Here is a 17,880-nt window from a genome sequence, read left to right on the forward strand (position 1 = left end):
TGAATCGTAATGTAAATATCTGATATGCAGGAGACCCCCAAAGGGTCGCAACCCACAGGTTGAGAACCGCTGCTCTAAGGTATAATTGCCAAGTGATCAAGTTAAGAATAACTGCCTGTGGCTGATCTGCTTTTGATTAGTTCCCCCAAGGTTATACACAGCAGGACAGACACAGAAACATTTTGTTGTGTCTACCTAACCCCAAGTAAAAATAAACCAGAAATCAAACAGGTAAATGTTTTTCTTGTACATCTGGATACAGCTCTGTAAGAAAGGGAAGTAATTTCTAGAATAAAGAATCAAGGACAAGACAAAAAAGCAGGACAGTCCAGCCTTCCATTGTGTCCTGAGCACAGGGGTGTCTGCAGGATCCCCACGGGCAGCCAGCAGGGGGGCAGGCCTCGGGGACTGGGTGACATCAGCACCCAGAAGACCCTTCTCTGACTGACAGACGCCACTCACGTCCCAAAGAAAATCAAGGCTGAAAGAAGCTAAAGTGCAGAAAGGATTCCCCGGGAGTCACTGCCCTGTTTTTGTGCCAAACTCCAGAGGACTCAGTGTCTTTTCAGTCGAAGAAATGTCAGTGTATCCAAGAAGCAAGAGCAGCAACTCTGAAGAGCCAACACTACCTCTCAACACAAAGCCCGGTCGCAGGATTTCCTTGCTCAAAACTAAAAAACCGCAGAGGAAATACAGTGTGACTCAAAATTCCACAATTGTAAGTAAATGTGCAAATGCAAAAGATACATTTTTGCCTTTTATTTCCTAAGTTTAAAAGACATGAGCTGGAAAAATATTTCTATTATGAAACTGAAAAGTATAAAATTAACCCTTAAAAATGAAAATTATAACACATAATAAATAAAATTGAAGCAAAATAATTTTGATCAGCTTCAAGATACTTTGTATCACCCTTTTGCAAACAACTTTATTTTCTCTCTCACACACACACACAAAAGCCTTAGGCACAAGTTGAAGGAGTCACAGAAGTCAGGGGTTCATCAGCTGTTTGTATTTCTCCCCTCATTGGAGGTTGTTCAAAGGGGCTGATCAGAAGTGGTACAAAATAAATGGCAAATTATTATCTCACATTCTTTTTTTTCAATTACAAAAATGAAGCATAATTAATTTCTGTACAGAAAATGTGCATTAGTATCATGACAAAAAAAAAAAAGCCTGATGAGAAATAAATAATTCCAAACATTTTTGACACACAAATTTACTTACTTCTCATTAACTGATCAAATATCTTCTAATGTTAGCATTAAGGACACATTAGTAGAATTGCTTTTAAAGATGTATCCTACACACTTGGCTAAGTGAATTTCACTGAGCGGGGCCTAAGATTGCTTTTGAGTTTAAACCTAATTAACTCTAATATTTCACAGTACTCAAATTCAAAGTAGAAGACACAATAAATATGGACAAAGGCTGAAGAAACTTCCAGAAAGAACATTATTACATGATACACATCTGCTACAGAACATTATACTCAGTGATGGCTCATCAACAGTGCTGGGTTACTTGAAAATCAGACACTTTCAATTGCCAGGAACATTAACAGAGTAAAACATATTTCCTGAAAAATGAGTTTTAATAGCCACTTAAACTTTAAGAGATTACTGTCTAATGAACCATGTGCATATCCATAGCCAAAAGTAGCTACGGAATGTTTTTTTGTTTTTTTTTTAATAAGATCAGCAACTTGAACAATCACCCAACATTTGCAAATAACGGGCAGAGGGGATGGATGTCTTGGGCTCTGATTTGAGACTTTTACTTTCAGGTTATCATTATGATAACCTCCAACAGTGATTTCTAACAACAAAACAAAACAAAAAATTAAATTTGTTTAATCCTATTTCCCTCAGGATGAATGGTAAACTTACTGAAAATAACCTGATCAAATATAGAAAAACAAGGAATATTTGAAAAGTAGATATTATAGTTCAATGTAAAAAAATGCAAATATTTTCAGATTTTAAACTCTATGGGGAATCAAAGCTAAGCAAAATTTTAGAAAGGGTCAAAAAAGATTTAAAAACACAAAAAATATTTCTTCAAAGAATGTGAGAAACCAAAAGGTCTTAGGTCCTGCCCCTTTTCAAGCTTAAAGGTTTGCTTAAGCAGGAAATGAGTGAACTCTCATTTTAAGAAATGCATTTTATTATTATTAAAGCAATATTGAGCTCATTTTAAAGTAATTGATTTAAAGATGTTTATAAGGTTTACAAGGTTCCTTAGTGGGAAAAAATTATTCTGCTAAAATAGAATTGCCAAATAATAAATTTAATTTTTAATTCTAAAACTCATATCATATCTAAGCCAAAAAATGACAGTGAATAAATAAAGGAAAAAATGAAAAAAAACTTTATTTTGGATGAATAATTTTAATATGTACATTATTTAAGATACATATTCACGTTTTTCCCTCTCGTGTAATATGCCTACTTAAAAAAAAAAATACAAATTTTCTGGATGTATATTTGGAAATGAAATTAAAAATAAATTTTGTTTTCAGAGACAGAAATATTTCTAATTACTATCTGAATATAATAATTTAACTACCCTAAGGAAAAACATGAAGTTATTTTAAAATTATTTTAAAAGCACCATTAATACAGAATTTTACATTGAAATGTGTATGAACCTATCTGACAAGTTAATGAACCTAAATGAATCACAATAAAAATACCAGCTTTTTAAAAAGAACCTCCATTTTATACATCAGTCATTTTAGAGATCAACAGAGAAGCATTTGACTTATTTATCATGCCAGAAACATTTTTGTGAGTCCCTTAGAATCATCTTAATTAATAGTGTTAGACAAGCATCAAGGGTTAAACCACAACACAATTTGCTACTATTCAGCTTCCAGATTTACTTCAGTAAATACATAAATTGAAACAAAACGATACAGAAACCAATTATACCACCAAGAACACCATTTTTGCTGTATTTTGCAGACTGCTACAGGAGTGAGGAATGCCACTTTCCTCACTAGAAATGGGGGAGCCGAGCAAGGGACTAGCTAGTGGCTGTTCTGGGCATCCGTGTGATCACAACTGCCCCACTGCACGTTAAGCCCTGCGTAAGCAAAGGAATGAAAAGGAAAAGCAGACTGCTTCGGGTTTGGGGGGGCCAATGACTTCAGTCCCTGAGTCAGAGTTACTGGTTATGTAAATCCAGTATGACGCAAGTCTTTCCCTGAACCCCTTCATTCTGTGACGTACCATCAACACCATCTGTGGGTTCGCTTTCTTCTTCTTCTTCTTCTAGCATTTCAAAAGGAGTCATTATATCATAGAGAAATGAGAGGAAACCATAAAACCAATCTGAACTTTCCTCTGCTAAAATATTAAGGACTTCCTCAAGAGAATCAATATTTTCATTACTGCCATCTTTGGTCAGGCCTACATAAGAATAAAGGAAGAGAGAAAAAGAGAATAAGGAGAGCAGTTAGGTGGGAGAAGGCAGGCGAGGAAGGGCAATCTCAAAAAGGACGGGCATCACGGCCACAGAGGTTCACAGAAAAGACACTTTGGAAAATAAAGTAGTCAATTCAAATGCACGCGTGACATTCACCTCTCAACCACGTGTACTCAACGACAGCCACAACTGACCAGTTCTCACCATTCCCACCAGCCCCTCAACAAACTTGCTCCCATTACTTGAGTTGAAAACCTAACAAAATTGTATCAGCCGAAATCAACAGATGGCAATGGGAAGAATCGCTTGACAATAGGGGGAAGAATAAATAAAAAGGAGCATTGGGAAAAAACACATATACTTCTGACAGCCTCCAGATCTGCTCATTTTATCAAGGGATATTATTGAGAGTTCATTATACTAACACTTTCTGAAATAAAAATATATACGTAATAATACTAAATAATAAAAGTATATATACAGAGGGCACAAAAAATGTACACACATGTTAAGAAAGGAAAAACTGTATTAAATTTGTAATACTCAAGTCACGCTTGACATCTGCAATTACAGGAGGTGCCCAACGTGACTTGTATTCATCTTTTGTTATCAGTATACATCGCATATTACAATTTTAATTCATTTTTTTCTTACAATGTGCATACATTCTTTGGCACACTATACACACACACGCACACATATACACACACAGTATCCCAAAAGTCTCCATACATAGGAAAAATTAACAAGCTCATACTGTCCATGCTACAGGATAACAGAATGCCGTCTCTCTTAAATGAAGACGGAGAGTTTTTATCTCATTTTCAACATGATGAGGCACCACTGTACGACAGTATCAGCCCACAGTTATGCCTTGATCAAAGGTTTCCATGTCCATGGATTGGCTGCTGTGCCCCTGTGGAAGGGGCCCTGACCTTTGCCTACTGGACGTTCACTTACGGGTCTCCTTGAAGGCTACGGTACACATGGGAAAGCTCAGAAACATGGACCATGAAAGGGAGCAGCTCGCTCGGAAGGTAATTCTCACATAACTACAGATACCTTCGAACGTGTTCACCATAAGTGAGAAAGAAGACGGGCTGCGTGTATAGAAAGAAGAGGCCAATGTGTACAGAATATTTTGTAAATATATTATAAAATTTTGTAATGAATATTTTGTAAGTAAAGATACATTTTGCTATAGTTTCCATTTTCCCTTGCATGGTGACTTTTGGGACATCCTGTAGATAGTGTGTCATGTGTATACATACATGCATATAAGTAATACACAGAATAAAAAGGTTTGTTTCCTCAAAGTTTTCTCTTAAGAACTACAGTTAATTTAGGGAAGTTTATATGACTAGCAGGATTTTAGAAAACCTCTAGATGAGCATAAATGAACTCAAATTATGTAACTTCAGTAATTTTAATACTTAAAATTAAATACTTTTTCACACTATTAAATATGGTAACTATTAGAAACTCTGGCAACTGACTCACGGCCCTGTAATTCTGGCCACTGACAAGCATCAGCTATTAATAATAATTCACTCTGCGTACTGATACAACATTTGATGGAGGCCTTAGCCGACCATCTGCAACTCCTCTCCCCATCAACCTGTGAAATTAGCTTCCATCGCACAGACGCCTGTCAGGCTCCTGTCATTTTTAGGTACTGAACCCAGAAAAGGCCCCCATGATGGAAAGAAATCACTTTATATATTATTTTTTATCTTTTTTTTTTTCCTGTGAAGAACTGGCTTTGGGAAGGAAAAGTGTCCTGGCTTCAGTGGGTATCAAAATTTACCAATACTGCTAAGCTATATACAGCACGGCCCTATAATTCCGAGGAGGAACAATGTGGTGGTGTGCCCTGGCCATAAGAAATGTGAAGACCCACAACTGTAAAGCTTTTCCAGTTGTAACCACCTAAGTCAGTTATTTAAATGTTTGACAAAACACAATTTCTCCACACAATGTAACTACCAGAAATCAAGGCTGGCGTATAAAGAATAATAATGACAACTAATTTAAGTTTTAAATATTACAGTGGATTTTCTCCTCTATAGTCAGAAGAACTACATCAAGCCATTCTTCATGTATTGGAAGGGGAGGGGGGCACAAATTACAGTCAGTCATTAAATTTTTCCTAGCAAGTCCAGAATGCTTTTTCACTGAATTTAACAGGTAAGAAATGTTTTCAGCAGAGACCTGCATTCTCACCCAAGTGTCTGTGGAAATAACACTGTTTCTTCTTCCCTCTTAAAACACAATAGCCACATATTTAGTATAAACACTTTTATTTTTCTCCATTTCTCAATATATTTTAAGTACTACCAAGCATTGAATTTAAAATTTTTCTGTCCTTCGGTATAACAGGTTGAAATGTACAACACACCTGGGAAAACAGGTGAACAAACTGTCTACCAGCCACAGACCTTCCCATGGTTCTGAAGACATGAGCACTAAGCTAAGGAGAAAAGAAAACATATCGGGTATTCCTTCTTAACCTCTAAGAGGAGGCTTCCGTCAAAGAGAAGGGTGTCAACGCTTTCGGCTTAGCAAGGTCCAGTCCTCTCCTCCCAGCAGCTCACTCGCGCCCCCATCTGGTCTGCAAAGGTCTCTCAAACATCTGGAAAGTGTGCCTGGCTTCCCTCTGCTCTCCAGGTGCACCTGACAGGTGACAGCTGGGCACTAGTCATGGGACAAAAGGACAATCCTGCAGTCCCTGGGGCAGTCACTCTAACCAGATGTCACTCTCAGCATTTAGCCTTCAGGTCATTTTCCTGTTGATTTTATTTGGTAAATAAGGTTTTAAAGACTATATTTCCTAACAATGTAGTTTTCAATAATCCAAACTAAAAACCAAAGATACTTTATTTTAGATAATTTAGCCACAAAAATAGAAACCTTTGTAAATGTCTAATAGGATTAGTATATTTTCAAAGTGAATCAGAAGGGAAAATAGAAAGCTGAGTAAATGGAGACCAGGCTTAAGATACAGTAGAACCTCTGTAAGGTGACCACCCAAGGGACTGTAACAAACTGGCTAACACACGGAGCTGGCCAACATAAGGAAGTAGGCCTGCTATGATGATATGTACACGTGGTGCACCTCTGATCTATGAAAATGAGGTCACTTGCAGAGGTCCTCAAACTTTTTAAACAGGGGGCCAGTTCACTGTCCCTCAGACCATTGGAGGGCCGGACTATAGTTTAAAAAAAAAACTATGAACAAATTCCTTTGCACACTGCATATATCTTATTTTGAAGTAAAAAAAGAAAACGGGAACAAATACAATCACACTGCCTCATGTGGCCCGCGGGCCATTGTTTGAGGACCTTTGCAGGAGATGGTCAATGTAGACAGATGGTCAGCTATGAAGTTCTACTGAATTTTCAAAGTGAATCAGAAGGGCCTTGGCCAGAAGTAATAAAATTAGGTCTCGCCCTCTCACTCCTTTTCTCTCTTTCCCTACTTTCTTTCCCTCTTTCACTCCCTCTCTTTCTGAGGTAAAATAAATTTACACTTACATATCCTTAAAAAAAAAACTAAAATAAAATAAAAGAATAAAATGAGTGATAGTTACTGATCTTTATTTACTCACACATATTTAATTCTTTCTGTATATTTTGCAAGAAAAGCCAAGCCTTAAAATGTGAAAGAAATGTAAACATGAATGTATACATTTCCCCAAAATTTATAAGATTTAGGTATATATGGATTTAAGAATCTTCAAAAAAAGTTAATAAGTGCCCAATCTGCAAAAGTTCACGATACCTGAACTGCCAAACTCTCATCGACCTCATTTCCTGCCATCCTCCTGCCACTCAGACGCCCTCCACCTTAATTCAAAGCCTAAACCCTTAAAGTTTAAGCTTAACCCTGAAGCTGCCCCTCCAGTGAGAATGGACCCCAGAAGTCTGGCTTCTTTTGGGTATAAGCTCGCTAAACTTGCCCCTCATAACCTTTTCCTGATCACACAGCATCCATTAAAGCCTCTGTTCCCCCAACAATGTCCTCAGGCTCTGTCTTTGCAATCATGCCAGTAACAGAGGCTACATGACCTTAGAGACCAAGGAAGAACTTCAGTCATAAAATTTAACTCAAGTTTAGGTTGTATTTCATGCAGAGACTTCAAGCACCACAGAAATAAGTTAGAGAGGTTGAGTGAGGCTACAGTTCACCTTTTGTTTGTTTCTAGGAACTAGTTTACGTACAAAGCAAAATACACTAGAACCTCTGTAAGTGGACAACCCAAGAGACTGAACAAATTGGTCAACATAAAGCACTGGCCTACTGTCCTGGTCTATGGATGTGGTGCATGTCCAGCCTACGAAAATTAGGTCAACATAAGGAGGTGGACTGTGTAGGGAGGTGATGGGCAATGGAGGTTCTACGGTGACTTCTTTACATTCACTTTATCTTTCCCTGTGCATTTATTAGAGCCACTACCTAAATAAGATTAGAGAGTCAACAAATTTGGTTCTACCTCAGAGTATATAATTCTTATAAAAAAAGAACAATTTATGACTTCCCAATACTATTACTGCAAATAGCACTTTTCTAAGTTACAATTAATTATTGATGATTAAAAACCTTTAAAAGAAGAGCTTTTTGAAATCTCAAATACCCTAAAAATCGAGTTATTAATGTAATAATTGGCTATAGAAATGAGTGGTTTCTGTAGCAGAAATCAAATGCGGTAAATGAGAAGTAGAATTGTTTCCAAAAATGGGGGAACTTGGCCCACGTGAAGTTACCTTTAAAATAAAAAGCTTCACTATTCACAATTCATCATTCAAAATTAAGTAATATAACAGAGTAATAAACATTTATAGGCAAACACATTACCATCATTCTGATATGTTAAGTTCTATAAAATTTTATTTCTTTCACATGCTCTAGGATTATAGTTATCTAAGATGTAATATATTTACAGAAACTCAAATTTAGTTATGTAATACTAGAATCCCATAGAAATTTTCACTAAGGTTAAAACAGGAGCCTATACTATTAAGCAGCAAACACTAACTTCCACTGAGCATTATTAAGAAAACATCAACTGGTCAGGCACAGTGGTTCACATCTCTAACCCTAGCACTTTGGGAGCCTGAGGCAGATGATCCCTTAAGCTCAGAAGTTTGAGATCAGCCTGAGCAAGAGCGAGACACCATTTCTACTAAAAATATAAAAACTAGGGCGGCGCCTGTGGCTCAGTCGGTAAGGTGCCGGCCCCATATACCGAGGGTGGCGGGTTCAAACCCGGCCCTGGCTGAACTGCAACCAAAAAATAGCTGGGCATTGTGGCGGGCGCCTGTAGTCCCAGCTACTTGGGAGGCTGAAGCAGGAGAATCACTTAAGCCCAGGAAATGGAGGTTGCTGTGAGCTGTGTGAGGCCACGGCACTCTACCGAGGGCCATAAAGTGAGACTCTGTCTCTACAAAAAAAAAAAAAAACAAAAAACAAAAAACAAAAATATAAAAACTAGCCAGGCGTTGTGGCAAGTGCCTGTCAGCTACTTGGGAAGCTGAGGCAAGAGGATTGCATAAGCCCAAGACTTTGAGGTTGCTGTGGGCTATGACACCATAGTACTCTACTCCAGGTGACAGAGTGAGACTCTGTCTCAAAAATAAAAAAAAAAAACAAGGGAAAATATAGTAACTAAGGCAGGTTAAGATGCTTTATTACATTTAATCACAACTAAAACCTTTTCTATAAGTGGAACTTGTTGTTTTATAAGAACGGTAAGATTAATACACTGAAAATGGTATCTTTGGTTACAGTCTCTTCCCGTGCTTTTATGTCTATAAAATATACACAAAAAAATTAAGCTCAGTGTATAGTATCATGTCACATCCATTATTCTTCTAAAGACTTCGATAAAAAAAGTTTTAATATATATTATTGCTACATGAAGCCATATTATGTAAAATTTACATAATAAAGTTAGCACCATCTTTTCTAGCAAAAAGCATTTTAAAACAAATAAAAGAATATCAGATCATTATTTATTACAACAAACAGCTCAATGATAAAAACAGACAATTCTGATCACAGAAAGAGCAGGAAGGGGTCCAAGACTTCTAAAATAAGAACCCCTGGTCAAAATTCTAGGAGTCCTTATTTTAATGTTACCTATAAAATATGCCTAAAACATTTTAAGATGTTTACTACCATGATTTCATTTCAAAATGAATTTATGTATGCCTACAGAAATTTACATTTTCAAATTGAAGTGAATTACAGCTAATGATAATGAAGAATGCCTATAATTACCAGATATGAAAGACTAGGACATTGTCTATATATTCAAATGTTAATTTCAGAATATAAAGTACTTTAAGACTGAAAACATACATGAAATTGTTCTATTTATTAAACAGCATCTGTGTGAGAACTATATACATATCTACCATAAAAGTAAAATGAATGTTGAAAAATGAACACATAAAAAATAATTAAGATACTTAAAATTTCAACAGGAATTAAATATGCGATTAAAGGGGAAAATATCTTCAATAAAATATATAATAATTGAACAAATATTAATAAAGCAAAAACGTTCTTTTGTTTCCGGCATTTTACCACTACTAACGAAAAATTAAAACGTGTACTTGCCTAATAAAACTTTGGCATCATCTACATCAAAATCTCCATCACCATCAGCGTCATAGATGCCTAGTTTTCCTACAAGAGGGAGGAATGGTAGAGATGGGAACAAAAGGAAAAAACAATTTAATAAAGCATTATCCCTGATGGCAGTCCTGCCCTTCAGTCATAAATGTTACCAACTGATACAATTCTCCACTTTTTTAATCCTCCAAAGCTGTGCCAAATGTATATCTTACCTAAAAATGGTGAACAACTCACTTCAGAGATCCAGGAAATGTTCACCTGACAAATTCTAAGAAATAAAACTGACATAATATCTTCTTTAAAGGTTTAACAATACCCTGATCTAATCTCTTCAGAATACTGTTTTTATTAAGCTGCTAAAAATATTTAAGGTAAAGTTTTCAACATGTAAGAAACAATATTGATGCATTTCTAACAGTTATATGACATTTAATATTTCTAAAGTATGAAATTTCATCACACTGTTAATATTAACAGCACAAGAAATAATCAACCAAGCCTCAAAGACTAAATGCAAATAAATTACCACAGAAGTTAAGTTGCAAAAGTAGAAGGACAGTAATTTTACGTCTTACAATAATGATTTACAACAGAAACACCATAAAAATCAACCTTTAAAAATAAAGACCTTCCCGGAAAAGTAAAACCAGAAGCTTCCTGAAGTTACAAAGGAAAACTTATGGTTATTCTCCTTAAAAACTAAATTAGCACTGGCCATCTATTACTAATGGGAAAAAAAGAGCTTAAAACAGATATGCTAAGAAGATAATACTCGAAGGCCTTACTTCCTAAAGAATTAAACATATATTTTAAGGATTTAATGCTTTATTATGAAAAGCACTGCTGTGTTTAGCATTTCAAATAGTTAAATAACATTCAACCTCCTTAAAAAAAATCCTAAAATCTGCATGATTTAGAATTTATCAATGGATAGACAATGACTACAGAGGGACATATAATGTGCAGCAATATTTCAAATGCATTAACAAGTACAGCACTAATTCCAAAAAAACTGGCATCACTGTTAGCATTTCATTAACACAAAACACATTAAAAGACTGCAGGCCTCTGGACTATAAAGAAAAAAGGACCTTGGGTCTGGTGCAGGGGCTTCATGCCTGCAATCCTAGCTGAAGGAGGCTGAAGTAGGTGCATTGCTTGAGCTCAGGAGATCAAGATCAGTCTAAGCAAAGCTAGATCCTGTCTCTAAAAATGGCCAGGTGCTGTGGTGGAACCTGTAGTCCCAGCTACTCAGGAGGCTGAGGTAAGAGGATCACTTGAGCCTGAGAGTTTGAGGTTGCTGTGTGGTATGACCCCACGGAACTCTACTGAGGGCAACAAACTGAGACTCTGTCTCAAAAGGAAAAAAAAAAAAAAGGCAGCACAGAGTAGCTGTAATCAATCTTTATCTCCCCGGACCCATTGCTCTACTTAGGAAAACTGTTAACTTGCTAAGCAGAAGTCTGACTTAGCAAGCGCACACACATTGAAAATGATAGTATTAATAATTATGAAGCAATGAAGGTGCTGTCATTTCTTCTGCTATGAAAATGAAAAATACCAATGTGCAGGTCAAGGTTATACATGGTACAGAGCTCGAATAACATTAAAAGATAGAAAATACTATCCTTCCATGCAAACGTCTAAGGCAACATTGCCCTAACACATTCTCCAGTGCAGCTGGTGATAACTCAATTAGTAGAATAACGTTTTAGAGACTCAGAGGGTAGACATGTGTAAAATGGGTAAAATGTACCCCCAGGGTAAAATGTATTCCCAGTAGCCTACCTTGAAGTACCTCTGATAAGTTATAACGAAAGTCCTTTGCTTTGGCTGCATGCACGTAAAAACACAAGAACTGTTACTTGTGGTGAAAGGTACAAATATTTAAAATCTTTTCTTCCATCTAACATGCTTGTATCCCCCAGCAACAGATTACTACAGGTCAGGAAAAGCCTAGATCTACTAGGAAGTTTGTCTCCAGACTGAAATCCTCCCTTTATTATTAGTCTATCCAGAAAATATCCAGAGATATTTTCCTTAAAGTAAAAAAGTGAAAGATTTCAATGAAAGATAACATTGGGAATATATTTTGTTGTTCTTTGTCTTCTTTGCCCTTTTTCTTCCAGGAAAGATGACTATAATGTAACAAGTAAAGGGGCAGCACAGGCGGTCCAATGGAAGGGGAGAATCTTCCAGACAATACCGTGTATATAGACAAACATGCATTTTTTCCAGGGTCCACATCTTTCATCGGCTTACTATGAAGGAAGGCCATATGAGGCACGATGGCAAAAATGTGGAAACCCGAACATCCATCACTGATGAATGGATGAGCAAAACCCACATTACGGGTTATAATGCAGGAATAACATAGAATAGGTATTGAACTTGGAAACCATTAAGCAAAGTGCAAAAACACAAACACAAAGGGAATCATGTTGCCTGATTCCAAACCATATACACAGAAAGTAGATGAGAGTTTGCCAGAAGAGAGAAAAAAGGAATTAAATATTTCGAGGGAAGGGGATAAAAGTAATATTCTGGAATTAAATCATGCTGATGGCTGCATAAAATGACAAATACATTAAAGGTTGCTGAAATGTACATTTTCAAATATTGATAATATAGAATTTTATGTTATGTGAATTTTACCACAATTTACAAACAAAGAATGTGGGGGGAAGAGAAGAGAATGTGACCCCCAAAACAATAAAGAATCACTAATTGAAAAATTATGGAAAATTGCAGTGATTATGGAGGGAGAAAGCGAAAAAGGAGGTAAAAAGGAGAGACTATCTGAAGTACTACGGTGACTTCCTCAGAACAGCACACAGGCCCCAGCACCCAAATCCACACGCCCTCCCCGGACACAGACACAAAGGGTGTGCTTTGAAAACCCTCTCTAAGGAAGGGTTTTGCAGATTGTATGGTTTTAATCCATTAGTACATCCTTAAATAAATTCGGTGGCTCATAATCAAGCATTTTTAAAATTTATAACAAAGTTGAACAGAAATTACAGAGTACTGGGCGGCGCCTGTGGCTCAAGGAGTAGGGTGCCGGTCCCATATGCCAGAGGTGGCGGGTTCAAACCCAGCCCTGGCCAAAAAAAAAAAAAAAAACCCACAAAACAGAACAAAACAAAAAAAAGAAATTACAGAGTACTACACATAATAAAAATGAGTACTGTTTGATAACACTACCACCTGTGTGACAGATACACAGTGTACACAGCTTTTTATCTTTTAACTACAGGTCATGTTCAAAGAAATTCAAAAGCCACGGCTCCAAGACAATGCTGATCACACCCCATTTTATCCCCGGTCTTTTGAGAAAGGGTACAGAGATTAACTACCAAAAAAGATAACAAGAAACATTTAAGACTACTAAGATGTCACTTACTCTCTTAAAAATTCACATAAAAAGTGATAGGAAAATTCTTACCTAGAACTTCCTCATAATCAACAAGCTCAAACCAAACAACCGCTACTGATGTCCAAACTCCCAGCAACGCGATGACCATGAACCACGTGAAAAAGGAACTTCCAGAAAGTCCTCCTTTCTTCCCATTCTTGTGTCCTCCATGCTTTGTCTCTGTTTAGAAATAAACATCAAATATCATTATATATAAAACACTTCACTGAAGGCCTCTTTTCAAACTGAATTATTTCTCCAATATTATTATTGGATAGTATGCACAATGGTAGATCATTTCAAACATTTTCAAAATACGTTAAACAAAATAAAGATTTTTGGAAACATAAAAGCTTCTGTTTAGACTCAACACAATATAACTCTGACTTTGAAGTAATGTAAGAAATAGATTACTGATGGGCTAATCAATTTTTTTGAAAAAAGAAGCTGATATAGTCCTTCCTTCTAAGTTCTTTATCAAAACTACCTGAATATTATCTCCTGCAAAGTTGGGAGCATGTCAACAACTTAATGAAATTAAAAAAAAAAATAGAAATGTAGATAAATTCTTTTCTCTGTCCCATTGTTTCTGTAGAATCTTAAAAGCTCTGTTAACTGCCATAGAAGAGAACATCTCCCCCTCAAACCACTCCATATTCTTAGAAAAAAGAGAAGAAAGAAGGAAACCATTTATATAAAACAGAGTTCAGGGCCAAAGAGAAACAATACACACAATCCATTTCTACTCCTAAACAGGGTCCAGCAGCACCACAGAGAACCGGAGAAGGCTCATTCACAACTGGTCTCAATGCAGGAAGCAGATCTGTAAACTGCTGTCTAACAAAACTGCCATTTATCACATTTGAGATGCTTAATATACCTTATATTCTTTTGTAAATATTCTTCTTTTATCTACAAATAAATAAAACCATAAACGTCGTGTGATATATTAATAGAAAACAGTCAACTCTGTCCTTAAAAGGACAGACCACAATATTTGAATTGCCCTTAAGATAAAATATAGTACATATTATATAGTTATCAATAGATAAATTAAAAGGATATATCATATCCTAAATGCCTTCTGAAAAAAACAAAGCTTATCAACCAGGTAGAAAAGCTAGACACTGTCTTGTCCCCGTGTGGCATGTGGAACTGCAGTTCAAGTGTTTCCGAGGGCTCTGCTGCCTGTAGTCCTCGCCCTGTCTGCTCAGTGTGTCTCCAGAGGCATTTCTGGATGTTTATGCAGGACAATGCTTCATCCTGTGTGACCTCTGGGCTCAGCCTGGATCCAAAAGCAAGTAGCTTCCAAGGCTTATGATAAACAAAAACACCCCAAACATTTCCACATGTCCCCTACGGGGCAGTGCCTGGGTGAAAAGGACTGAGGGTAAAGACAAGAATAATTATCTGTTTTCCAGAATAAAGATGAAATGATTCTCCCAAAGTCTCCATTGCCAGCTGGGTAGAACTAGGAACACACCCTGACCTCTATGGTCCTGAGTTCCTTGATCCGCATGAGCTGGTCAAATAACATGATTTTAAGAAAGCCCCACTAGCTCTAATCCAGAACTTGCTTTTGACAGACAGGTCCAGTTCTAATTAGTGAATAATACTAATAATTTCCAGTGGGCCAAGTCAAGAATATATTGCCAATATATTCTTCTGGAAGAAAAAATAAAATTCCTCTTGTTAAAAGAATGTATATATATTTTTAAACCACCTTAGATAAATTTCTCAAAAGGGTCCATAAAACCTAAATCAGTCTGAGTGTGTATGTGTGTGTACACTCAACCACACACATATTTATCTATACGCCTATGTCTATGGATATGTAGTTACGATGACTAAATGAAACAAATTTTATTCTTAAAGAAAAGCCAAATAACTCCAACTTCTGGTGCTCTTTAAATAGTAATATACCCATCAGAAGGGGTCAGATTTCTAAATAACAACAAGGCAAATTTGCAAAAATATGTCTATCGAGTAGCAGATAGCTACCAACTTTGTTTCCAACATGATCTATAAAAAGTCAGCTATATAAAAACATAATTTATATATTTAAAAAAAATACCTGTTAGGTATACATCACATTGCTGCTATTAAAGCAACTTCAAACGGCATCACTATTTTGTCCCCTGAACACAGCCATGGAAGAGGAAGAGTGGATGAGAATTTCTGCAAAGTTGGTGGTAGAAATGAAAATGTCCAGTATTTTTTGTTGTCTTAAGCATATAAGTTATAAAAAGATAACAAAATAAACCACCACTAAAAATTTAAAAATAAGAAAATATTTGTAAATGGGTACAGGGAAGTTCCACAGATTCGTTAGCAGTATTATGTGTTTAATTTACCAAATTTTTATAAACATAAAGACTTTTTTCTAAGACTAACTTTTTAAAATATGCATAACATATACACATCATATCCATCCGTATATAACACTAAGTATAAGAACAATGCCTTCCAAAATATCCCTTTACTCCAAAGATGAAACTATATAGTTAATGACTAAGAACTTCTGCCTTGGTTTCTCATTGCTTCTAAGAATCGAATTTAAATTTTTATGTAAAGGAATACTAAACTTCAGTAAAACAAGGGTCTTGCCTTGTCTTCTCTTGAATATTCTGTAATTGACACCATCTCCAGTATGTTTCCTCGTTAACTGGAAAAAAGCTAGGCTAAATATAGTTAGCCTTTCATTCATTTAACATGTTAATTCAGCATGTGTATGCAAGACAAATTTTACTCAGTAATTAAATTTTCAAAACGTGAACACGAATAAAAGTACATTCAAGATGATACTATTCAGAAAAATCCCATGATGAGGCTGGGCATGGTGGCTCTCGCCAATAATTCTAGCATTCTGGGAGGCCGAGGCAGGTGGATTGCTTGAGCTCAAGAGTTCAAGACCAGCCTGAGCAAGAGCGAGACCCTGTCTCTAAAACTAGCCAGGTGTTATGGAGGGTGCCTGTAGTCCCAGCTACTTGGGAGGCTGAAGCAAGAGGATCATCACTTGAGCCTGAGAGGTTGAGGTTGTTGTGAGCTATGATGCCAAAGCACTCTACCCAGGGTGACAAAGTGAGATTCTGTCTCAAAAAAAAAAAAAAAAAAACGCCCATGATGATACAGCTAACAAAAATAATAACCTGAATTCAAAGTGCAGTTTCCTTAATCTTTCTTTCTTAAAGCAGAAAAGGGGAAGGAAAGTTTCTGAGATTCTCAAAAGTAATATAGCATTTGTCCAAGCTAATTCTGTAATATTCGTGTAAGTTACTGACCTGCAACAGCAAATATAAGGGAAGAGTGGGGGGAATTTTCCCTAAAGAGCATAAAAAAATGCACGCACAACAAGAGGGACTGGGGGCAGGAGGACAGAGAAACCAACGCACATTAAAAACGGCTATTTATACTGAAGATGCAATTCCAGCAACTTCGATCAAGTTTCCCGTTAGTGTTAGAGGGCGGGATCCTCTAGTGAGGACAGACAACCAACCAGGAAAACCAGGCTGGGAGATGGTTTGTGCTGAGGCTTGCAGGCAGGCCTCTGAAGGTCCTAAAAATAATCTTTACTACTAGGTAGTAACTGGCCGGTATTCATATTAATCCCATCACTAAAATATTAAAGAAATGTATAATAAATCTTAGAAATGTTTTCATTCAAACTAGTGTTTATTAAACAGATTTATCACCATATGACTGTTAATATGTACTAATTTCATAAAGGAATAAAACACTAAATTGTAGGTAGATGACGGTCTTTCCTCAGACACATTTTTTAGGAAACTTTTTTGCAAACAGCAAGTAATATCCTCTTGATATGTCACTTTGTAAATTGGGTGTGCCTACTTCCAAAGGACATATCAGTGTCTGGCCAACAAAAGTGGAGAAAGCGTAGTAAGACAAACCCTTCAAGAGGGTTTACAATTCCCTAAGCAAACCTGAAACCAGCACTTTGTTCCAGCTATATTCTGGACTAACATCTAGAAGTTGTCTCTATTTTCTAAGAACAGAATAAATCTAAAAGTCTTCTTTTCATGGCTTCATGTTCTACCTGAATCTTAGTCAAAAAGAATGTTTAAAGGGGTCAAGAATATGGCAAGAACGATATGATTCATATTTCTTTCTTTTTTTTTTTTTTTTGGCAGTTTTTTGGCTGAGGTGGGTTTGAACTCGCTATCTCCGGTATATGGGGCCAGCGCCCTACTCCTTTGAGCCACAGGTGCCACTCTGATTCATATTTCTTCTGTGTTGCCCCATCCAAGGTACCTGAACTCCAAATCAGAAAATGTTCCCACATGCTACCAAACACAGAAAAGTACTATGGCAAGCAATGGTCCAAACAGTGCAACATGAAGACGGCCCAGAGGCAATGTGTAACTTATTTGGTTGAGGA

At 36.6% G+C, this 17,880-nt stretch overlaps 1 protein-coding gene across 9 annotated transcripts in view; it reads right to left on the reverse strand.

The window, feature by feature from the left end:
• The window catches only part of ASPH (aspartate beta-hydroxylase), a 230,019-nt gene that overhangs the window by 183,360 nt on the left and 28,779 nt on the right, over window positions 1-17,880 (reverse strand). For 4 of the 9 annotated variants that reach the window (XM_053558394.1, XM_053558391.1, XM_053558392.1 and 1 more), the window contains exons 2-3: window positions 13,515-13,664; window positions 10,052-10,120 (exon numbers count right to left, since the gene is read on the reverse strand). In XM_053558394.1, the coding sequence (XP_053414369.1) occupies window positions 10,052-10,120; window positions 13,515-13,664 (219 nt within the window). Of the gene's footprint in view, window positions 1-2,378; window positions 3,414-10,051; window positions 10,121-11,857; window positions 11,903-13,514; window positions 13,665-17,880 lie in introns of those variants that run through there. The other 5 variants (XM_053558393.1, XM_053558390.1, XM_053558395.1 and 2 more) reach the window with 2 other exon arrangements.

This window comes from Nycticebus coucang, chromosome 13 (assembly GCF_027406575.1).
Source record: "Nycticebus coucang isolate mNycCou1 chromosome 13, mNycCou1.pri, whole genome shotgun sequence".
Taxonomy (NCBI): Eukaryota; Metazoa; Chordata; class Mammalia; order Primates; family Lorisidae; genus Nycticebus; species Nycticebus coucang.